Source organism: Phocoena sinus, chromosome 16 (genome assembly GCF_008692025.1).
Source record: "Phocoena sinus isolate mPhoSin1 chromosome 16, mPhoSin1.pri, whole genome shotgun sequence".
Classification (NCBI taxonomy): domain Eukaryota; kingdom Metazoa; phylum Chordata; class Mammalia; order Artiodactyla; family Phocoenidae; genus Phocoena; species Phocoena sinus.
This window is the reverse complement of record NC_045778.1, coordinates 61,477,597-61,502,624: the sequence shown is the minus strand read 5'-3', so window position 1 is coordinate 61,502,624 and position 25,028 is coordinate 61,477,597. Positions and strand designations below refer to the sequence as shown.

General features: G+C 41.0%; 1 protein-coding gene across 1 annotated transcript; it reads left to right on the top strand.

The window, feature by feature from the left end:
- Nucleotides 1–13,152: 13,152 nt before the first annotated feature.
- Nucleotides 13,153–13,401, top strand: LOC116741195 (cytochrome b-c1 complex subunit 8-like). The gene has a single exon (XM_032607326.1). The coding sequence runs from the start codon at nucleotides 13,153–13,155 to the stop codon at nucleotides 13,399–13,401; it is 249 nt and encodes an 82-aa protein (XP_032463217.1).
- The last annotated feature ends 11,627 nt before the right edge of the window (nucleotides 13,402–25,028 follow it).

Below are 25,028 nucleotides of genomic sequence, written 5' to 3'. Positions count from 1 at the left end.
TCTACTGTTCTGCCTTATAGCTCTAGCTCATTCATTCCACAGCCATTAAACTAAACACTTGCATATGCATACAAGCTCTGTGTTGATTACAGATACATATAAATGATATACGCTCCCAGATCTCAAGGAATTCTGAATAAACTGACAATGTCAATCCAGCAGGAGAAGTTCTAGCTGGAGATATTTAGAGGATGCTATGAGAACACAGAAGAGATGCATGGGCTTCAGACTGGGGAGGCAAGACAGGCTTTCCTGGAGGATGTGGGGCCTCAGCTAAGTTTGTGAGCAACGTGAAGAATTACCTGCTTGGGAGATATGGTGGGACTTCCCAGAAGACTTGAAACAGTCTGAGGTATTAGAGACATTTTAAGCAGGTTAGAATGTTTGTGCAGAAAATGCATGCAATCAGTGGTGGGAAACAGGCCAGAGAAAATCTCAAATAGAAGGTCTCAAATTTTGATATACATCAAAATCACCTAGGGAATTTACAAAGGAAGAGATTTCTGTCCAGATCCAGGAAAGCTGATTGAGTGAGGCCCAGTAATCTACATGTTTAATAAACTCTTCTTACAAAGCATGAAGAGCAAATGCTAAGCAAAGACATTTGAAAGGAACCTTGAAAGATTCAGGGAGCTATTGAAGGGTCTCAAGTGGAAGAAGGACAAGGTCCACTTGTTGAGAAGAAGTTGCCTGTTTGGGGGCTGTTTAGAAGGCAGTTTCAGGAATACACTTATTACATTTATACACACAAGATTTATATTATATTGCTTTCTTTTAATCCCCCAGAGCAGTGTTTCTAAAATACATCATACCATGATGATCTGGCATATTGACAAGTAAAAATTCCTGGGCTTCCTTCCTTACATACTAGATCAGAATCCCTGGAGTGGGACCCAGCAATCTATAGTTTAACAAGTTTCTCAGGCGAGTCTTATGTGCCACAAAGAGCAAAGTATCTCCAGAGCATCTCGGAGAAAACTGGGTTTGTACCTTTCGGACCAAACCTTTGGGTTGCCACGATGGGTTCTAATCTGAATGCATTCCAGCATCTCAAACACAGAATTCATAATATGTGGCATCAGCCCTAAAACAATATTTTGTCGGAACAGGAGTTTCTGGTATTTCTAAGAAGCACTTCCTATCTCCACAGCAGTTAAAAAACAAAACAAAAGGTCCTCATGCAAGCTTTTTAGGCTCACGCTGAAGGAACTGCAGCTTCTACAAGTCACGTGGAAATAACCACGTATTAAGATGTATCTTTAAAAAAAAGCTGCCAATACTTCTGCGAAGCTTAAGGAGCTTTTCCTTAAAAGAAATCAGGTAGGGCTTCCCTTGTGGCACAGTGGTTGAGAGTCCGCCTGCCGATGCAGGGGACACGGTTCGTGCCCCGGTCCGGGAAGATCCCACATGTCACGGAGCGGCTGGGCCCGTGAGCCATGGCCGCTGAGCCTGCGCGTCCGGAGCCTGTGCTCCGCAACGGGAGAGGCCACAACAGTGAAAGGCCCGCGTACCGCAAAAAAAAAAAAAAAAATCAGGTTATTCGTTTTGAATTAAAGTTAAGCACTTGGCTTAGTTCTCTTTCATTTTTCTTCTTGTAAATCTCCAGCTAAATTAATTAAGCTGGTGTTTAAAGCTGGCAGCCAACCTGACACAGGAAGCCATGTGGCAAACTGGGCGTCAGTGGTGAAATTAGAACAAAAGTTAGAATCAGCTGTGTGGGAGGAGCTGGCCTGCTTTTCTTCTGTCCCCTCCTCCACCCCTCAACATACACAGGACTAGCTGCCAAGCCCTTCCTTGTTGGATGCCTCATCCCTGAGTCCCACAGCTGACTTTTTTTTTTTCTGTTATATAAAACTTATGACAAACGCATGAGCAATAAGAAGGAAGCTTGGCCATTTTCCGCTCAGAAGCCGAACAGCATGAACAGCTGCAGCTCATCTCATCATCCAAAACCAGATTAAGGCAGGGCCTCCAGGCCAATGACAGCAGAGACGCCTGCCCGCATCACAAGGAGAGGTGGTCCTGAGCTGCCATTAACATGAGCTATGATGGCTAATTTCATGTGTCAACTTCTACTGGACTAAGGGATGCCCACGGAGCTGGTAAAACATTTTTTCTGGGTGTGTCTGAGAGGGTGTTTCAGGAAGAGATTAGCATATGGATCAGTAGACTGAGAAAAGAAGATCCACATCACCGGCATCCATCAATGAACTGGATGGTGGGCATCGTCCAATTCACTGAGGGACTGAAGAGAATAACAAGGCAGAGGAAGGACACATTTGCTCTTGTTGCTTGGACTGGGACATCCATCTTTTTTCGGCCCTCAGACTTGGGCACTCCTCGTTCTTGGAGCTTCAGGTTCGGACTGGGACTTATACTACCAGCTCTCCTGGTCTCAGGTCTTTGGACTTGGACTGAATTATACTACTTTTTTTTTTCTGATTCTCCAGTTCACACACAACAGATTGTGGGACTTCTTGGCCTCTATAATCAAGTGAGCCAATTCTTACAATAAATCTCATATATTTCTATGTATGGATATATCCCACTGGTTCCGTCTCTCTGAAAAACCTTGACTTACACACCAGGCACTAAAGCAAAGATGCAAATATGCATTTCTCTTCCTTCCTACCTCCTCTCTTCCTCCCCATCTTCTTTCTTTCCTTCCTTCCTCTCACCCTCTTTTTTACCCTTCTGTCCTTCCTTCCTTTACCCCTTTCTTCCACTTCACTTAAATATTAATTGAGCACCTACCACAGGCTCGGCCCTGATCAATCAGTGGTGAACAATACAGGCAAATGCCCTGCCCCCTTAGGGAGCTTGCATCCTAGTGGAGGAAACAGATCACACGCAATTAGAACAATTAATAAAGAAAATAAATATTGGGATACATCCTCTGCCACAGAGGATAAGACAGGGGCACTAGACAAGGTGGAGATGGTGAGGAGTGCCTTGGAATTTAGACATGTGGCCTGAGAAGGAGCCTGGAGAGCTGGAGAAAGTGGTCCTGGAAGAAAGGCTCCTGGGATGGGGCTCCAAGAATTTGAGTGGAACTTATTTGTCTCTTGGAGATCACTGTCTCTATTCTTCGTCATTCCTTTCAATAAGAAATCACATTTTCGAAGAGTTCTAAGTAGAAATTTCGCAGAGCTCTGTAAGGGAATCTCTGAAATGAAGAGGTTGCTTTCAAAGTGACTCATTTATCCTCTTTTCTTGTAAGTTTAAGACACGAGTAGCTTGAGTGCACACGGATCAAGGCACCTAACAAAAAACACCAGTGGAAAAGCACTCCGTGGGAGCAAAGCTGTTCCCCTACCTTAATTAACCTTCGTTCTAAGTTCGACATTCAGCCCACTTCCTCCTAGAGTCGGCTACCGAAAAGAGGAAGACATCTGCGGTAATTATATGGGCTCAGTTGTTTGAGTCCCTGAAATCTGTTTGACCTGAAGATTAAGGCAATTTAAAGCAAAATTTGTTTTGGTTCTGAAGCTTGGGGGTTGGGGGGGGCTCAATGCTAAATTGTGGCAACTCTGGAATACCAGCTGGGTCCTGGCAGGGCAGAGACGGGGACAAGCCTGGGCCGCTCTGATGTGTGCCTGTCTCCACAATGCGAGGTGATGTGATTTGACATCAATTAGCTGTTGTGCAAGAAAGTCATCCCTTACCCCAGTTAGCGGTAACCAAAGGGTATCATGCACCTCTTCAAACACGACAAGCAGCACACACGGCATTGCCTTTGTTGATGCTCATCAAGAATGGCAGGCCGTGAGTTACGGAGAGGTGCTGAAGAAGCAGAAAATGTGATTGGCCACAAACAGCATTGGGGAGAATAAAACCTCCTGATGTTTGGACCAGGTGAAATAACCAGGCAAACTCTAAGTGTATTATGGCCTCAATGCATGAACTCAGAAGGTGTCTGTAAACATCCTGGACATCTCAGGGGACTCATTGGTCCAGGAAGAGGGAAGACGCTTCCCAGAAGAATCCCCAGGCTGAACTCTGTCTAGTAGAAAAGACTGACATGTTAGCTAACTTTCAGAGAACATGGAAGTTTGTAACCTTCCAATGTTTTTGAAAACTGAGAGCATTCTCCCAAATAAGAAACAGACAAAAACTTAAGTGTGACTTTGACGGCCATCATTTCACAATTTATAACTGTGTTTACTTATTTTAAAAATGACGATCCTCAGTGCATAAAAGGATGAACAGGCATCATAAGAAACGCTATTTCATCACACCTCTCACTGCCAGAACTGGTCTAAAACTCTGCTGCTTGATGCTTTGCGACAGCTTAGGAATTATTGGTGACTCCCATTTCCTATAAAATCTCAAAAGTCCTCAACCCAGAATTTTATTCAATTCATACCTCCCTATGCAAACTTCTCTTTATGAAATCATGCTTTATAGTTCCACAGGTCCTCTTTTTTCCATGATCAAAAAAAGACAGACAGAGGGCTTCCCTGGTGGCGCAGTGGTTGAGGGTCCACCTGCCGATGCAGGGGATGTGGATTTGTGCCCCGGTCCGGGAGGATCCCACATGCCGCGGAGCGGCTGGGCCCGTGAGCCATGGCCGCTGAGCCTGCGCGTCGGGAGCCTGTGCTCCGCAACGGGAGAGGCCACAACAGTGAGAGGCTGCGTACCACAAAAAAAAAAAAAAAAAGACAAAGACAAAGATCCACAGGAAATATTTTAAGGTACAAAAGCCAAGTGTAGAAAGATATATACCATACAATTCTGTTTTTTTTTTTCTAAACTACATGTTTATATACTCATTCAATTAAAGGAATGGACAGAAAAAATATAAGGCCTAATTAAAAGGAAAGTTTCCTTTTTTACCTTTTTTTCTTTTGTATACTTCAAAATTTGGGATTTTTTTTTACAATTAGCATATGTGTGCGTGTATTCATGGCATAAACTTATATAGATGTATATCATTAACACGGAACATTAAAGTGCGGTAATGGTATCTCACAGTTCCATAAGATGCCACCAAAATCCCAGAGAACACAGGGGGAAAGGAAAGTGATTTACAAATCTAACCCAAACCAGTTTGTTGGTTTAAAATGATATAGATTAGTCAATGACACATCTTCCTCAGTTTCTTCAATATTTACAGGAAAATGTCAATCACTTCTTCCAACTAGGCTGAGAAATGAGATGTTTAACTGGAGTCAGACTGCAGCTGTGCCCAAACCCTAAATTCAAACTCAAAATCTCAGTTGACAGAAACAATATTTATGACCAATTGCCTGGAGGAAGTGCAAATCTGTCACCTCCTTCAATCAGCGTTTCCTAAGTGTGTCTTTTGGGACATAAATCTACAAGATGTCCAGTGAAGAAAGAATTCTTCGGTCAATCAAGTTTGGCAAATTATTTTGTATATTACCGTCCATTGATTCAGAATACAAAAGGGTGTACAAAAATATTTGAGAATTTGTGAAGTAGAGAAAAACGCATCAATTTATTAACCTAGAATTTTCCCAATCTATTTGGTAAGGAACCATTTTTACACAAAACCCAATGTAGTATACTCAGGGAAATGTTGCTCCAGCTGTTCCCATATATGCTCCTAGGTTATACCTCCAAAACTTCTTACCCAATCCTGTTGTGTTGCCCAGCCTCCTGCTACTCTATAGAACTGCAGTTACTGAACCGAAAGCCTTTTCAACACTATCACTTTATATCAATGCACTTTGAATCATGTTATTTTGATTAGTGAAAATTGTGGAAAATTTTGCTTACGTTAAAAATAAACTCACTAGGGCCTCCCTGGTGGCGCAGTGGTTGAGAGTCCGCCTGCCGATGCAGAGGACACGGGTTCGTGCCCCACTCCGGGAGGATCCCACATGCCATGGAGTGGCTGGGTCCGTGAGCCATGGCCACTGAACCTGCGCGTCCAGAGCCTGTGCTCCGCAACGGGAGAGGCCACAACAGTGAGGCCCATGTACCGCAAAAAAATAAAAATAAAAAATAAACTCACTAAGTTTTAGCTACTATTATGAACACGCATAATGCTGAACTCCTTTCATGGACTATTCAACATAATCCTCAAAACAATCCTATGAGGCTATAGCGCTGTTGTTACAAATTAGTGATGAGCAGAAGAGCCTGAAGGGGTTTGAAGAGTCTCGCCCAAGACAACACAGTGAGGAAATGTCAGGTTGGTTTCAAACCCAAGCAGCGTGGCTCCTGGGCTCACATTTGTAACCATCCCATGAACTCGATGTCTAAAATAACCCATGATGGATAATTCTTGGTGTTTCTTTACTAGAAATAACTTGCTTCCTAAACACTTTCGTTTTTGTTTTAATACTTTATTCACTATGTTGTATGAAATGGTTTTGTTTTCCTTTTCCCACTGATGCCCAAACAGCTCCATCCCTGGCTCAGCAGATGTGAAGAAGGCATGCATGTGGTAGACCAACCTTAGAGTGGCTCCATCTGACATTTTTACTTATTTTCCTTTTGCGTCATTTTGCGTCTCGTCAGTTTCAATTGTTTTGTATTGGTATGCTGTGCATATGTTATACAAATATAAGGTAGCATGGTAACATTTTTAATGGCTGCATAAATTCCTTTGATTGGTGATACTGTTAACCACTTCTCTACCTTGTACTTTCTAAATTTACGTAGCTTTCTTGCTACGCAATAGAGCAGTGTCTCTATCGTTTCACCAATTGATGCTGTTTTTCAGGAGTTTTCTTCTCGTATATTAGACTGCATTTTCACTTTCTCCCAGCTACTCCTTTTCTCTCATGCCCTTTCTGCCTCCTAACATAGCTTGGAATGCCCTATGACAAGCATTTGATTTGATTTTCCCCTTGTTACAAAGCACCTTCTAATCTGTCAGGAAAGCTCAGGCTTCCATCGCTTACCCCATGAGCTGAAGCCGAGGGAGGCATCAGTGATTGTCAAACACGTCATAAGCAGCATAAAGATGACCCCAGAGGGCGTTAATTCAGAGAGAGGGAGAGAGGAAGAGAGACAGAGCAGGAGTAACTCCTCTGTAAAAGAGTGATGATAAAGGGAAGTGGAAGGGAAGCTTTGGTTTCTAGAAGACACGTTCTGCCGTGAGAAATGCCTAGGAATAAAATTGACCTCCATGATGGATTATTACACGTTGATAAGAGAGACCAGGAAAACGGCATCGGTTAAACACCACTATCCATTCACCGCATTAATGAGACAGCTTTCAGAATTCACTTGCATAAAGAGGGCTATCAATACCGGAGAAATCCAGAGGTACTGTGGCAGATTAGAACAGGATGAATATTTCCTAAGGGGATGAGGATTTTTCATTCTGTTTCTCATTTTCCGGCACACCACCATCAAAACTCAGCCATGCCCAGGAGTCTGAGAAATCCAGCCTCGTGCTTGCAATGCTACATGATAATTTCGTTGTACTAAATGCGGAAAACCCTAGGGGGTCATTCGCTCTGGTCAGCTTTCAAAGCTAACTTGGCATTCTGGTGATACAAGCTCCACAAAGCTCTTGGAGTCAATACGTTTTATTGCTCAAACAGATGTCCAAAGACCACAATGCTTTTGATTGGGAAGTTTTTTGTTGTTGTTACTGTATTATATTAATAAACAATAGGCATTCATTTATTGTTACCCAACTAAAGCCCAAATTCTTTAATAGGTTCTTTATAACACTGTCTTATTGAGAAACCCCACTGGCCCCATGGTGTATGTTTTTGCTCACGGCAACGAGTAATAAACAAGACTTTTTTCAACTACCATTGTGTTCAGGATGGGCTCTAGCTGGAGGGCATTGATACTATGGAGTTCTTTCTAGACTGAGTAGAGACAATTCTCCATGTGAACAAGAGTCACTTTTATTTTACAATAAATAGAGTATGACTTGGATGAGGAGTCCTTCAGCTTGAACACCACGTCCAGTACAATTAAGATATACTTGCTTCGTCCATCATGATTAAGAAGTTGGGTTCAGATTCACACTGTCAGATTTCAAATTCTGGCCCCGCTGCTTACTATTTTTCTAGTCCCTGAATCTTCCTTAGTTGTCTCATCCTAAGGCTTGGATAATATTAGTTCCATCCCCACACGGTTGCCATGACCACTGAAGAGATGATGGCCATAAAGGACCAAGCACAGTGCCTGGCACATTTCAGGTCTCAACAAATCTTCATCATTATTAACATCACCTTTTACCCATAATGAAATCATTTTGCATGAGGAAGTTTAAGTGCATAGAAGAGAGTGTTATTTTAAGGTCTTTAAAAAATGTCCAGCACGTAGTAGACATTCAATGAATATTTTTGAATGAATGGGTACAACTTATTTGGTAATTTTTTTTCCCTGTAAAGTTGAGCATCAGTGAAGTTATTAAAAAGTGAAAACATACTAGGTATATTCCAAGTTGCCTTTTGGTATATTATTATTTAATGTGAATAACCAAAATTTGGGGATTTACTTTTAACTTCAGGGTTTCTTTGTTTTTTAGCACGAAGGGCGTATCTGGAGTATTATCAACCACTGAATTTTTTAGAGTAATGGTGTATGATCTAACAAATTTCTTTAAAATATATCGCTTTTGCTTAAAATTGGACAAATATCCATCCTGATGAGATGCTACAATCTTTTTTAAAGACGAAACTCCTGATACGATTTTTCACGGGTCTTACCAGTAGGTGGAATATTTTCACACAAGCCCACCCACTAAAGTGTCACTTGTTTCTAAATAAAGGTATCATTTACGCTTTGAAAAGAATATGTCCATCTATCATTCTTTTGAGGTTTAGGGAGGAAGATGCAAAAGCCAGCAAGATTCACCCTGGCAGCCATGATTTAGAACATATTGAAACAATCAAATTTGACGTTGTTAACAATTTATCTGGCTCAACCTTAATTCTGATATACTGACAAGTGAAAATCTGGCAGAAACTCAGTGAACAAATTCCCTAATGTTTCAAGTGTTCTGTGACGCTTCCTTCCAAAATCCTTCAACTCAAGCCACACCCTAACTCTACCTTGGAACAATCTCTCACAGGCTTTCAACTTTGTTTTGTTATTGTCACGCAAGAATCAAGACAGGAGTTAAAAGGATTTAAATTGGTCTATATGTCTGTGTGTTTGTACATATATATGTTGGTCCATATGTCTGTGTGTTTGTACATATATATGTTGGTCCATATGTCTCTGTGTTTGTACACATATATGTTGGTCCATATGTCTGTGTGTTTGTACACATATATGTTGGTCCATATGTCTCTGTGTTTGTACACATATATGTTGGTCCATATGTCTCTGTGTTTGTACACATATATGTTGGTCCATATGTCTCTGTGTTTGTACACATATATGTTGGTCCATATGTCTCTGTGTTTGTACACATATATGTTGGTCCATATGTCTGTGTGTTTGTACACATATATGTTGGTCCATATGTCTGTGTGTTTGTACACATATATGTTGGTCCATATGTCTGTGTGTTTGTACACATATATGTTGGTCCATATGTCTGTGTGTTTGTACACATATATGTTGGTCCATATGTCTGTGTGTTTGTACACATATATGTTGGTCCATATGTCTGTGTGTTTGTACACATATATGTTGGTCCATATGTCTGTGTGTTTGTACACATATATGTTGGTCCATATGTCTCTGTGTTTGTACACATATATGTTGGTCCATATGTCTGTGTGTTTGTACACATATATGTTGGTCCATATGTCTGTGTGTTTGTACACATATATGTTGGTCCATATGTCTCTGTGTTTGTACACATATATGTTGGTCCATATGTCTGTGTGTTTGTACACATATATGTTGGTCCATATGTCTGTGTGTTTGTACACATATATGTTGGTCCATATGTCTGTGTGTTTGTACACATATATGTTGGTCCATATGTCTGTGTGTTTGTACACATATATGTTGGTCCATATGTCTGTGTGTTTGTACACATATATGTTGGTCCATATGTCTGTGTGTTTGTACACATATATGTTGGTCCATATGTCTGTGTGTTTGTACATATATATGTTGGTCCATATGTCTTTGTGTTTGTACATATATATGTTTACTTTTGTTTTTCTGTCAGAAATATTCCTAGTGAAATCTCAGTGATGGATTTTTAAATTTTTTTGATTTATGCAATATCTTGGCTGAAATGCTGCTTTTGATTAATGCACGAAAAAAAAGTTCCCAGCCAAATTAATCCACAGCAGCAGTTCTCAAACTTCTCTGTATATTAGAATAAACTAGTTCATTTTACAAGTTTGGAGGCTGAGGCTGCATCCCATTCCAATGAAACCTCTGAGAGTGAAAACTAATCATCCATATTTCTGAAGCCCCCTCCCAAGTTGGTTCTAGTGTGTAGCCAAGTTTGGGATCAGCGATCCAACCTGGTAACTCATAGCGTCGTATGTGGTGAATAGCACTGGTACTAGCACTGGGAGCTTGTCAGAAATGCGGAGGGCTGGGTCCCTTCCTAGACCTACTGATTCAGAATCTGATCTAGACCACTGCTTCCCAAACTTTAATGCGCCATTGGATCTCTTGTCAAAACGCAGATTTGAATTCAGTTGTTAAGTCATAGAGCCTAAGACTCTGCATTTCTAATAAGCTCTCAGAGGACACCCATGGTTCTGGTCCTAGACTAGTCTTTGAGAAGGATCTAGCTGGTAAAGTCTTTGAGTCATCTTCCTTGGGTCACAATCGTCACAGCCTCCAATCTAACAAGGATAATAACACCTATGGCTTTTAGGCAACTACCACATACCAGACAATGGGTTAAGAGCTTCTTTTTTATACAAGCTCTATGAGAAAGAATTATGATAATTTATATTTAAAAAATAAATTATGGTTCAGAGAGGTATAGTGTGGCTCAAAGCTGCTCAGCTACCTCTGTATCAAGGGCTCTCAGACTTCAGAGTGATTATGAATCCCTCAATGTGCTCAGTACATATGTAAATTATAAACTGCTTCAGTGTGGTTGAGGTGAGGGGACTCAATGATCTATCATCACCCTCAGAGATGGTCTGAGTCCCTTCCTAAGTTTCAACTGATGACATACAGACAACAGGATAGGACTATAAAGCAATGCTCAATGAACATGCCAAACTAACCCTAAAGGACTTCTACTTACCGACACTTTATAAGTGTTGTACTTAAACTTGCAAGACATACGATTGAAATGAATTTTTCAAGAGATGGGCTTCTTAGGTTTCTAATAAATGTGGGGATACCATCACTGGGCTTACCACTCTGGGACGTTCAAAATAAGTGTAATACACAGCACGTTTATGAAAACCATATTTAGAGGAGACATATAAACTCATAAAGTAGCTGAACAATAACACAAGGTGGCATATGGTAGATGCCAAATGGGCGACAGAGGCAGTACTCGTAATGAAAGTAGCTACCACTTACGGAATAACTATTATGTTGCAGATGTTTTATATAAATTGCCTCATTCTATCACTACAATCAAAGTAAGGTTACAATTAATACTTCTATTTTACAGATAAGGAAAAGGAAGCTCAAGGCGTTATGAAAATTTCCCAAGGAGTCACCAATATTAAAAGCCAAACTGGGATTCCAACCACAGCTCTGTGTGACCCCAAATGCAATTCTATTTCTAGAATACCTAGATACCTACACCATCCTACCTCCTCTGTATTCTTGGAGGTCGGTGAAGGAAAACATGCAGCAACAGAGCAAGGTTTGTGAGGAGATTTTTACATGAGCTGTTTTTATAAAGACTGCTGAGAATCTGATAAGCCGAGAAGGGGCAGGAAGAGAAATTGAACCAGGAAAAGAGATTGGTCAGGGAGCAGTGTCAGGAAACAAAGGGGTGTTGAAGTTTGATAAGAAATGATTTGTTTGGGGAAGAAGTGTGGGGTGAAGTGCATAAGCTAAGAACGTTATAAAGGACCTTAACAATCCTCTCAGGGATACTGGTCTAAGGACAGTGTGGTCTGACAGAAGTTTTCAGGAGAGGGAGAGAAATGATAATCCTAGAGTTTTCATAGCACGTGTAAGACCCCAGTGTACTGAATGGTTTGTAGGCTAAGGAAGGAAGGATTTTGTGAAGGACTCTAATAAGCCTCACTGAAGTTCCAAAGGAATAGTAAAACGAGCAGATTTGTGGATGGGGGCGGGGCAGAGGGGTTCCTTATGGAACCTGGAAACATAAAGCAGTGATGTCTTGACAGTTCCAAATTGCAGAGTTCTAAGGGATTTGGAATTTTCTCCAGGCAGTGGAAAGCCATTATGAAGATCAGTCTAGGAGAGACTGGAAACAGCAGGACTTCTCGGAAAACAATAAAGTTTTGATTTGAGGTGTTGAAAAGAAAGTATAAATAATAGGAACCAAGAATCTATAGGAGATCAGGAAACACAGGGTGACTGGAACGTTGGCATTCTGAGGAAATTCAGAATGATGAGAAGGTGGTAATGCCTGGAAGAATGTGAGCTGGTCATCTATTTACCCCTACTTAACATCTGGACTTTGAAGTCATAGCGTAAAGGAAACAAATACCGAGTAGGATACATTTTCCTTTCAAAAAACCCTTGGCGACAATAATAATAGCTTATGTCTGTACACTTTGTTTTTTATTTATATGTTTTATTATTTTATTCAAAGGACTCTTAAATAAATTACCTAATTGAAATCTCACTTATCCATGAAGAAGTTAGGGTAGAAATTATCACCCACATTTTCTATGTCAGGAAAGCAAGGCAGAGACAGATTCAGTCATTTACTTGAGGCCACTCAGAGTATAAATGGCCAAGGCAGAACTGGTCCCGTGGTTGTGTTTCAAGTCCACGATCAGTCTCCTACAGCAAAGACAGCAAATCCTAGGCAGGAGAAAGCTGGGCTGAATGGGGATGAGCACATGGGTTTGTGTAGCAGTGCGTCATTCCTTGGATTAGTCCATAAAGCAGAAGACAATTCAATAAAAGTAGGCAATGACTTTGCACTTTGTCATTAGGCTTAAGTTACAGAGGTACGTCTCATCAGTTTCCAGGAAAGTGAGAGAGCAAGAGGAATAAAAGTTGGTTAAAGGTGAGGGTTTTTTCTCTTTTTTGAAGTGCGTGTTATCTGTGTCTAAATGTGGAATGGGAGGCCGGTGGATCCTGCGCTGCAGAGGGAGAGGCGACCTCGGCGCCGCAGCGACCATGGGCCGCGAGTCTGGGCATCTGATGCGGGCGCGGCCTGTGATCACCGACAGCTTGTCGCCCTTGGAGCAGCGCGCCTTCCCGCACTGCTTCAGCAAGGGCATGCCCAACACGCTGCACCGCACTCAGGCGCGCACCCTTCGCGTCGTGCCGCCACTTGTAGTGTTTTATTTTGTCTACACGTGGGGAACACAGGAGTTTGAGAAATCCAAGAGGAAGAATCCAGCTGCCTATGAAAATGACAAATGAACAACTCATCTGGATAACGGTCCCTTGTCTCTGAAAGACTCTTCTCTGGGAGAGGAGTCTACATTGTAGTGTCTCGAAGACACAATAAACTTATTAGAGGCCGCAAAAAAAAAAAAAATGTGGAACGCTTTGCGTGAATCGTTGACCCCTTAATTACTGAGTTCTAAAGCTATTCACCTGCCTGATGAGAAGAAGCCCACTCCAAATGAGGGCTCTTGGAGTCAACAACTCTCAGATACTGATCGTGACCCAAAGCAGGCATGGAAGTTATTTAAAGTTTCTCACACTCCAACTGGGCAGGGAGGTGATGAACCTTAAGATTGCCTATGCCTCTGCTTACATCCAACACTGCCTTTTGGAAGGAAACAAACAAATAAAAACAATGAAATTCTGGAGACCTGGATATACCAGTCTATAGATTGCATATACCTTGAGCAAGTCATTTAACCACTTTGTGCCTCAGTTTCTTGTCTATCAACTGACAATAAAAGGCATTAATTTCTAAATCTGTTTACTGATTTAGTGCATAAATTGAAGACCTTACAATATGCCAAGTGTTGAGTTTAGTGCTGAAGATCCGCATGGGGTAACACAGGCTCTAGCCCAAATGAAACTTGGGGATTACCTAGAGAAATTAATAGTAAGTCAATAATTACAAAAATTAAGACCTCAATGTTTTAGTGAGGCTCTCTAGAATGAAGGGATTTCTAAACTTAAGACACAATATAAAAGCAATTAATTTTAAGGTCGGGGAAGAGAGCTAAGTCTTATGGAGAACCTACTATCTATTAGGTATTATGGTTAGATCTTCACATGCATTTTCTAATTTAATCTTCCCCTAAAATCACACATTATCTGCTATTATATGTGTTTTCCCATAAAGGAACAAAGGTCGGGGAACTTCATTCAATCGCCAAAATTCAACATATTGTGGTGCCTAAGAACCCAAATTCTGGAGTTAGGTTATGTGAGTTCAAATCCCAGCTCTGCCTCTTATCATCTGTGAACTTGGGAAGTTATTTAACTTTCCCTTTATCTTAGTTATCTCATCCATAAGATGAGAATAATAATATTACCCAGATCATAGGGTCGTTGTGAGAATTAAATGAGTTCATTGTGCCTGGCCAAAAGGAAGTGTTACAGAAACATTAACTAACATATTATTCTTAACATTAGTTGGTTTGATAGTCAACTTCATGTGTCAACTTAGCTAGGTCATGCTGCCCATTTGTTTGGTATAACGTCAGTCTAGCTGTTGTTGCTGTGGAGGTATTACCATCCACGTCAGTAGGTTTTCAATGAAGCAGTTTACTCTCCGTCATGTGGCTGAGCCTTATCCAATCAGTTGAAGGCTAAGGCAAAGACGGAGGTTTCCTAAAGGAGAAGGGTTTCAGCCACAAGACAGTAACATAGAAACTCTGCTTGATGTCAATCCCAAACTCCCAATGTATCTCTCTCCCCCACCTTTCCCCTTGGGTAACTATAAGTTTGGGATTGACATATACACACTATTATATTTAAAACAGATTACCAACAAGGACCTACTATATAGCACAGGGAACTCTGCTCAATATTCTGTAATCACCAAAATGGGAAAAGAATTTGAAAAAGAATGGATAGATGTGTATGTATAGCTGAATCACTTTGCTGTACACCTGTAACTAACACAACATTGTAAATCAACTATACTCCAACATGAAATGAAAATTTTTAAAAATAAAGCAATTTAAGGGGAAAAGAAAAAACCTGCTTGAGTTTCCAGCTTGTCTGGCCTGCCCTGTGGAATTTGGACTCAAGACTAGGTCACCTCTTCCCTGAATTTCCAGCCTGCTGGCTTACCATATGGGTTTTGGACTCATAAGCTCCCATAATAGGATGTATCCTATTGGTACTGTTTCTCTGAAGACTCTGACTAATACAGTTGATAAAGTCTGAATGTGAATCCAGCTCTGATTGCAAAGGTCAGTTCTTCATTTCAAAGTTCCTGTCGTTAAAAGCTGTTCAATCTGTACTGCTCTCTTTTACCAATTTGTTTTTTAAAAAACAAACAAGGATTTTGATGAGTTTTTACTGAAAAAGGCAGTGGCAATCAAGTCCAAAGAGACCTGACTACAGGTCTTTTCTCTTTGCTGTCCAGAACGTTCCTTCCCTGAGGGCTTTGTCACGGTGAATGGGGCCACAGCTGACAAGTCACATTTCTTTCATAATAGAGAAAAAAGTTTAAAATGAGACTTTCATTAGTTTTTGCACCGCCCTAATTTCTTTTCTCCTTTGCTTTCACACCAGCTGCAGACTTTAATTAAACTGTGGCAAGTCTCCTAAACTTGGCGGGCTTTCCAGAGAAAACAAGGGCATCTCCTCCCAGGACAGATCTTTCCTGGAGTCCTCCAGCTTGCATTTATTTTCCCCAACTGTCTGGATTACTGGCTACAAACTTTGCCTGTCCTCATACCTTGTTTCCTCCCTTTTGTTCTCTCTCACTTCACAGATTTCACTAGAACTTCCTGAGCCATGTGTTACTGCCATGACTAATTCTACGTAATATTTCATGGCTGTAATTATGGTAAATTACTACACTGGTTTATCATTTTGACTCTTTAAAGCACCATTCATAGCCACAGGATAAAACTATCATATCTGTGTTTACGGATGAAATTAATCCACCCCTTTATTATAGGCAGTGATAAAATGAGAGTTGAAAAGGAAGCTCAGTCTTATTAGGATGTAGACAATGACAAATATATCCTGGATCATCTCAAAATACTCCTGAGGGCTTCCCTGGTGGCACAGTGGTTGAGAGTCTGCCTGCCGATGCAGGGGACACGGGTTCGTGCCCCAGTCCAGGAGGATCCCACATGCCGCAGAGCGGCTGGGCCCGTGAGCCATGGCCGCTGAGCCTGCGCGTCCGGAGCCGGTGCTCCGCAATGGGAGAGGCTACAACAGTGAGAGCCCTGCGTACCGCAAAAAAAAAAAAAAAAAAAAAAAATACTCCTGAAACTCAGTGGCTATGTACCCTGGGCCCTGCTTTCTGCACCTGTTCTGTGATTATCGAACTGTGTAATACAGACAGCTGAAACTCACAAGTTAATTCATCATTGCTTATATGACAAGGTTATTTAAAAAACAGTATATTTATTTATGAGACATTTCCTTCTGCAGAGATTCTTCTGCAAGCTGCATCACAGTACCCTTCCCACCTTGAAATAATATGAGACAGCTTACAGGAAAATTATAGAAAATGTTGATGTAAAGACAGTAACAACTGAATATATAAGGAGGGGTCAGGGACTGCACAAATGACAGGGGGAAGAAGTTGAGAATCAAAGACTATGGAGAAGAAATATGCACGTATCTTTTGCTGAGGAAAGATAATACAGGGGAACAGCAGGAAAGGGTACTGGGAAATAGCTGAAGACAAGGTTTTTAGACCAAAAGAGGTGATATCCAGAAGGTCCAGGAGAGCAAGCAAGAATCAAAAGAAACCTAAGATTATCCTCCTTCTAAAACCTAACCAGGATTCACCTATATAAAGAGCATTCTTTACCAAATAATAACCTCAGGCCATCTTAGTTAAGCACTAGATGTTAAGTACTTCAGCAAATATTTACAGAGAATCTACATGTCTGGTCCTCAACTAGGCACTGGAATGTAGCAGTGAACAAGAGAATTATGGAACTTGCCTGCAAGATGCTCACAGTTCAATTAGAAAGAGACACATTCAATAAATAATCTTTTGATAGTTTATTCTACTTAGAAGTGTTAGAAGTTCTATAAAGAAAAAATACAGGGTATTATGAGAGCACATCATGGGGCGGGGTTGTTTTAGCTAGCCAGAAAGCTCAAAGCAAACCTCCCTGAGGAAGTGATATTTTCAAACCTAAAAATGAGTAAGGCTTCACACAGGCCGTTCCCTCTGCCTGGAACTCCTCCCTTCCCTTGTGGCCAAGAGCCTAAGGGGGAAAAAGCCTGACCCTCAGAATGAAGAGTAGCACGCTTAGAGGACAGTGAGGGGGGAGGAAAGGGCCTGAGGTGAGGGGGTGGGGGGTGACTTAGGAAGACTGTGCCAGGGATTCACAGACCACGTGAAGAATTTGAACTTTCTTATCAGAGCAAAGAGAAGTAACTTCAGCATTTCAAATGAAGGAACAACATGACTGGATTTGCATTTTTAAAAGATACCCTCTTACGAGAACAGGTCCCAGGTAGAAGAGCAGGACCAGGGGCTATCGGAAGGTAACCTCAGCGACTGGTTTGTACTGAGAACACTATTTGGCAGGCGTTGCGCTTGATGTATGCGAACTCACTTTGCCTCACTCTATGTGGCTGGGATTAAGGGCTGGTTTTGTGGGCATGTTGCAAAGGACCAGCTCAGTCAGCAAGTGCCTGGCACGTGGAAGAGCCCTGCACCGGGGTTTTAAGGCTCTGTGTTGTCTGTTTTGAAATTCCTAATAATTTGATCATTGCATGACTGAAGATGTGGCTGGAACAATGGAGACTGCCCGGGGCTTAGTCCTGCCTCCTTTGCCCTCTCTGCCCCTCTCAGATGGGTTCTCAGCTGTCTGCTCCCAGTACCCTGGCACCCTGGGTCCTACCAGACCTCCCCACTCCATCCCTGCCCCATGACCACAGCCACTCTTTCCCCCGGGGAATGATGGAGTCATGTCGGCCTGAGAAGGCTTGCTTTCCATCATCGTCCTGTGCCCGCAGCAGGCCCCTCCCCTCCACAAGAGTATAGGATGGAGCTCAGACACGTGTTGGCCATCCCTGCCCGCTGTCCAGGGCTGGCAGCACCACGGGGTGTTTCGCGGGTGACTTTTCAGGGATGAGCCCTTCACCTACCCCAGTCCAGGCACCAAGCACATTCTAGCACAGAGAATGAAAACTCTTGGAGGTCACCACTGGCCCGGGACTGGGTGGGCAGGCCCAGAGACAGGAGATTGACTGGGACATGTTGCCTTGGTCTGGCAGCTGACTGACCTGCTGTCACCTGCCCTCACAGGGTGTGACACTAGGCCACCTGTGGAGTCTGCATGAGGATTTCCACCCCTGAGGGAGCATGACAGGAAATAGCAAAAACAAAAAACAAAAACACACAAAATAATACCATGACAATTTAAGAGACAGACTGCAGAAGAAAGCTCTATATCTTAGTACCGTTAATGGCTTTATCCTGCTCTTTGAACAATGGTCTTTAAACTTCACTCTGCACTAGGTTACACAAATTAGGTAGCCAGTCTCACACATTATTGTTACCACATTTTCCAGATATGGAAATTAAATTCTGTGTGGCCAGCCATGTGACACAGGGCAAGTTGTTTAAGCTCTCAGAGCTCAGGATCTCTTTATTGTTGTTGTTGGCTTTTTGTTCTCTTTTTACATCTTTATTGGGGTATAATTGCTTTACAATGGTGTGTTAGTTTCTGCTTTATAACAAAGTGAATCAGTTATACATATACATATGTTCCCATATCTCCTCCCTCTTGAGTCTCCCCTCCCTCCCCACCCTCCCTATCCCACCCATCCAGGTGTCACAAGGCACCGAGCTGATCTCCCAGTGCTATGCGGCTGCTTCCCAATAGCTATCTATTTACGTTTGGTAGTGTATATATGACCCTGCCACTCTCTCACTTTTGTCACAGCTTACCCTTCCCCCTCCCCATATTCTCAAGTCCATTCTCTAGTAGGTCTGTGCCTTTATTCCCATCTTACCCCTCAGTCTTCATGACATTATTTTTCTTTGATTCCATATATATGTCTTAGCATACGGTATTTGTCTTTCTCTTTCTGACTTACTTTGCTCTGTATGACAGAGTCTAGGTCCATCCACCTCACTATAAATAACTCCGTTTCATTCCTTTTTATGGCTGAGTAATAGTCCATTGTATATATGTGCCACATCTTCTGTATCCATTCATCCGATGATGGACACTTAGGTTGTTTCCATCTCCAGGCTATTGTAAATAGAGCTGCAATTAACATTTTGGTACATGACCCTTTTTGAATTACGGTTTTCTCAGGGTATATGCTCAGTAGTGGGATTGCTGGGTCATATGGTAGTTCTATTTTTAGTTTTTTAAGGAACCTCCATACTGTTCTCCGTAGTGGCTGAACCAATTCACATTCCCACCAGCAGTGCAAGAGTGTTCCCTTTTCTCCACACCCTCTGCAGCATTTATTGTTTCTAGATTTTTTGATAATGGCCATTCTGACCGGTGTGAGATGATATCTCATTCTAGTCTTGATATGCATTTCTCTAATGATTAATGATGTTGAGCATTCTTTCATGTGTTCGTTGGCAGTCTGTATATCTTCTTTGGAGAAATGTCTATTTAGGTCTTCTGCCCATTTCTGGATTGGGTTGTTTATTTGTTATTGAGCTGTATGAGCTGCTTATAAATTTTGGAGATTAATCCTTTGTCAGTTGCTTCATTTGCAAATATTTTCTCCCATTCTGAGGGTTGTCTTTTGGTCTTGTTTATGGTTTCCTTTGCTATGAAAAGTTTTGAAGTTCCATTAGGTCCCATTTGTTTATTTTTGTTTTTATTTCCATTTCTCTAGGAGGTGGGTCAAAAAGGATCTTGCTGTGATTTATGTCATAGAGTGTTCTGCCTATGTTTTCCTCTAAGAGTTTGATGGTGTCTGGCCTTATATTTAGGTCTTTAATCCATTTTGAGCTTATTTTTGTGTATGGTGTTAGGGAGTGTTCTAATTTCATTCTTTTACATGTACCTGTCCAGTTTTCCCAGCACCACTTATTGAAGAGGCTGTCCTTTCTCCACTGTACATTCCTGACTCCTTTGTCAAAGATAAGGTGACCATATGTGTGCAAGTTTATTTCTGAGCTTTCTATCCTGCTCCATTGATCTATATTTCTGTTTTTGTGCCAGTACCATACTGTCATGATTACTGTAGCTTTGTAGTAGAGTCTGAAGTCAGGGAGCCTGATTCCTCCAGCTCTGTTCTTCATTCTCAAGATTGCTTTGGCTATTCGGGGTCTCTTGTGTTTCCATACAAATTGTGACATTTTTTGTTCTAGTTCTGTGAAAAATGCCAGTGGTAGTTTGATAGGGATTGCATTGAATCTGTAGATTGCTCTGGGTAGTAGAGTCATTTTAACAATGTTGATTCTTCCAATTCAAGAACATGGTATATTTCTCCATCTCTTTGTATCATCTTTAATTTCTTTCATCAGTGTCTTATAATTTTCTGCATACAGGTCTTTTGACTCCTTAGGTAGGATTATTCCTAGATATTTTATTCTTTTTGTTGCAGTGGTAAATGGGAGTGTTTTCTTGATTTCACTTTCAGATTTTTCATCATTATTGTATAGGAATGCCAGAGACTTCTGTGCATTAATTTTGTATCCTGCTACTTTACTAAATTCATTGATTAGCTCTAGTAGCTTTCTGGTAGCATCTTTAGGATTCTCTATGTATAGTAACATGTCATCTACAAACAGTGACAGCCTTACTTCTTCTTTTCCGATTTGGATTCCTTTTATTTCCTTTTCTTCTCTGATTGCTGTAGCTAAAACTTCCAAAACTATGTTGAATAAGAGTGGTGAGAGTGGGCAACCTTGTCTTGTTCCTGATCTTAGTGGAAATGGTTTCAGTTTTTCACCACTGAGGACAATTTTGGCTGTGGGTTTGTCATATATGGCCTTTATTATGTTGAGAAAAATTCCCTCTATGCCTACTTTCTTTAGGGTTTTTATCATAAATGGGTGTTGAATTTTTTTGAAAGCTTTCTCTGCATCTATTGAGATGATCATATGGTTTTTCTCCTTCAATTTGTTAATATGGTGTATCAAGTTGATTGATTTGCATATATTGAAGAATCCTTGCATTCCTGGGATAAACCCCACTTGATCGTGGTGTATGATCCTTTTAATGTGCTGTTGGATTCTGTTTGCTAGTATTTTGTTGAGGATTTTTGCATCTATGTTCATCAGTGATATTGGCCTGTAGTTTTCTTTCTTTGTGACATCCTTGTCTGGTTTTGGTATCAGGGTGATGGTGGCCTTGTAGAATGAGTTTGGGAGTGTTCCTCCCTCTGTTATATCTTCAACGAGTTTGAGAAGGAAAGGTGTTAGCTCTTCTCTAAATGTTTGATAGAATTCGCCTGTGAAGCCATCTGGCCCTGGCCTTTTGTTTGTTGGAAGATTTTTAATCAGTTTAAATTTCAGTGCTTGTAAATTGTCTGTTCATATTTTCTATTTCTTCCTGATTCAGTTTTGGCAGGTTGTGCATTTCTAAGAATTTGTCCATTTCTTCCAGATTGTCCATTTTATTGGAATAGAGTTGCTTTTAGTAATCTCTCATGATCTTTTGTATTTCTGTAGTGTCAGTTGTTACTTCTCTTTTTTCATTTCTAATTCTATTCAATCTTCTCCCTTTTTTTCTTGATGAGTCTGGCTAATGGTTTATCAATTTGGTTTATCTTCTCAAAGAACCAGCTTTTAGTTTTACTGAACTTTGCTTACATTTCCTTCGTTACTTTTTCATTTACTTCTGATCTGATCTTTATGATTTCTTTCTTTCTGCTAACTTTGGGGGTTTTTTGTTCTTTCTCTAATTGCTTTAGGTGCAAGGTTAGCTTGTTTATTCGAGATGTTTCCTGTTTCTTAAGGTAGGATTGTATTGCTATAAACTTCCCTCTTAGAACTGCTTTTGCGTCATCCCATAGGTTTTGGGTCGTCGTGTCTCCATTGTCATTTGTTTCCAGGTATTTTTGATTTCCTCTTTGATTTCTTCAGTGATCACTTCGTTATTAAGTAGTGTATTGTTTAGCCTCCATGTAGTGTATTGTTTAGCCTCCATGTAGTGTATTGTTTAGGCTCCATGTGTTTGTACTTTTTACAGATCTTTTCCTGTAATTGATATCTAGTCTCATAGCATTGTGGTCAGAAAAGATACTTGATACAATTTCAATTTTCTTAAATTTACCAAGGCTTGATTTGTGACCCAAGATATGATCTATCCTGGAGAATGTTCCATGAGCACTTGAGAAAAATGTGTATTCTGTTGTTCTTGGGTGGAATGTCCTATGAATACCAATTAAGTCCATCTTGTTTAATGTATCATTTAAAGCTTGTGTTTCCTTATTTGTTTTCATTTTGGATGATCTGTCCATTGTTGAAAGTGGGGTGTTAAAGTCCCCTAGTATGAATGTGTTACTGTCGATTTCCCCTTTTACGGCTGTTAGTATTTGCCTTATGTACTGAGGTGCTCCTATGTTGGGTGCATAAATATTTGCAATTGTTATATCTTCTTCTTGGACTGAGCCCTTGATCATTCTGTAGTGTCCTTCTTTGTGTCTTCTAATAGTCTTTATTTTAAAGTCTATTTTGTCTGATATGAGAATTGCTAGTCCATCTTTATTTTGATTTCCATTTGCATGGAATATCTTTTTCCATCCCCTTACTTTCAGTCTGTATGTGTCTCTAGGTCTGAAGTGGGTCTCTTGTAGACAGCATATATATGGGTCTTGTTTTTGTATCCATTCAGCCAATCTGTGTCTTTTGGTGGGAGCATTAAATCCATTTACATTTCAGGTAATTGTCGATATGTATGTTCCTATTCCCATATTCTTAATTGTTTTGTGTTTGTTATTGTAGGTCTTTTCCTTCTATTGTGTTTCCTGCCTAGAGAAGTTCCTTTAGCATTTATTGTAAAGCTGGTTTGGTGGTGCTGAACTCTCTGAGCTTTTGCTTGTCTGTAAGGTTTTTAATTTCTCCATCAAATCTGAATGAGAACCTTGCTGGGTAGAGTAATCATGGTTGTAGGTTTTTCTCCTTCATCACTTTAAGTATGTCCTGCCACTCCCTTCTGGCTTGCAGAGTTTCTGCTGAAAGATCAGCTGTTAACCTTATGGGGATTCCCTTGTGTGTTATTTGTTGTTTTTCCCTTGCTGCTTTTAATATGCTTTCTTTGTATTTAATTTTTGACAGTTTGATTAATATGTGTCTTGGCGTATTTCTCCTTGTATTTATCCTGTATGGGACTCTCTGTGCTTCCTGGACTTGATTAACTATTTCCTTTCCCATATTAGGGAAGTTTTCAACTATAATCTCTTCAAATATTTTCTCAGTCCCCTTCTTTTCTCTTCTTCCTCTGGGACCCCTATAATTCGAATGTTGGTACATTTAATGTTGTCCCAGAGGTCCCTGAGACTGTCCTCAGTTCTTTTCATTCTTTTTTCTTTATTCTGCTCTGCAGTAGTTATTTCCACTATTTTATCTTCCAGGTCAGTTATCCGTTCTTCTGCCTCAGTTATTCTGCTATTGATCCAATCTAGAGTATTTTTAATTTCATTTATTGTGCTGTTCATCGTTGCTTGTTTCATCTTTAGTTATTCTAGGTCCTTGTTAAATGTTTCTTGCATTTTGTCTATTCTATTTCCAAGAGTTTGGATCATCTTTACTATCATTATTCTGAATTCTTTTTTAGGTAGACTGCCTATTTCTTCTTCATTTGTTAGGTCTGGTGGGGTTTTTTTTCGTTTTGTTTTCTTTGTTTGTTTTTGCGGTACGCGGGCCTCTCACTACTGTGGCCTCTCCCATTGCGGAGCACAGGCTCTGGACGTGCAGGCCCAGCGGCCATGGCCCATGGGCCCTGCCGCTCCGTGGCATGCGGGATCCTCCTGGACCAGGGCACAAACCCGCGTCCCCTGCATCGGCAGGCGGACTCCCAACCACTGTGCCACCAGGGAAGCCTGGTCTGGTGGGTTTTTATCTTGGTCCTTCATCTGCTGTGTGTTTTTCTGTCTTCTCATTTTGCTTATCTTACTGTGTTTGGGGTCTCCTTTTTGCAGGCTGCCGGTTGTAGTTCCCATTGTTTTTGGTGTCTGTCCCCAGTGGCTAAAGTTGTTTCAGTGGGTTGTGTAGACTTCCTGGTGGAGGGGACTAGTGCCTGTATTCTGGTGGATGAGGCTGGATCTTGTCTTTCTGGTGGGCAGGTCCACGTCTGGTGGTGTGTTTTGGGGTGTCTATGGACTTATTATGATTTTAGGCAGCCTTTCTGCTAATGGGTGGGGTTGCGTTCCTGTCAGCTAGTTGTTTGGCATAGGGTGTCCAGCACTGTAGCTTGCTGGTCATTGAGTGAAGCTGTGTGCTGGTGTCGAGATGGAGATCTCTGGGAGATTTTCGCTGTTTGATATTATGTGGAGCTGGGAGGTCTCTTGTGTACCAGTGTCCTAAAGCTGGCTCTCCCACCTCAGAGGCACCGCACTGACTCCTGGCTGTAGCACCAAGATACTTTCATCCACACGGCTCAGAATAAAAGGGAGAAAAAGTAGAAAGAAAGGAAGAAAGAAAGAAAGAGGATAAATTAAAATAAAATTATTAAAGTAAAAAATAATTATTAAGAAAAAAAAATTTTTAAAGAAAACAAAAATCAGAAAAACGGACGGATAGAACCCTAAGACAAATGGTGAAAGCAAAGCTATACAGACAAAATCTCACACAGAAGCATACACATATACACTCAGAAAAAGAGGAAAAGGGGAAAAAGTCATAAATCTTGCTCTCAAGGTCCACTTCCTCAATTTGGGATGACTCGTTGTCTATTCAGGTATTCCACAGATGCAGGGTACATCAAGTTGATTGTGGAGCTTTAATCCGCTGCTCC

Excerpts from the sequence above, each read along its gene's own strand:
- LOC116741195 (XM_032607326.1), top strand. The coding sequence starts at position 13,153 with ATGGGCCGCGAGTCTGGGCATCTGATGCGGGCGCGGCCTGTGATCACC.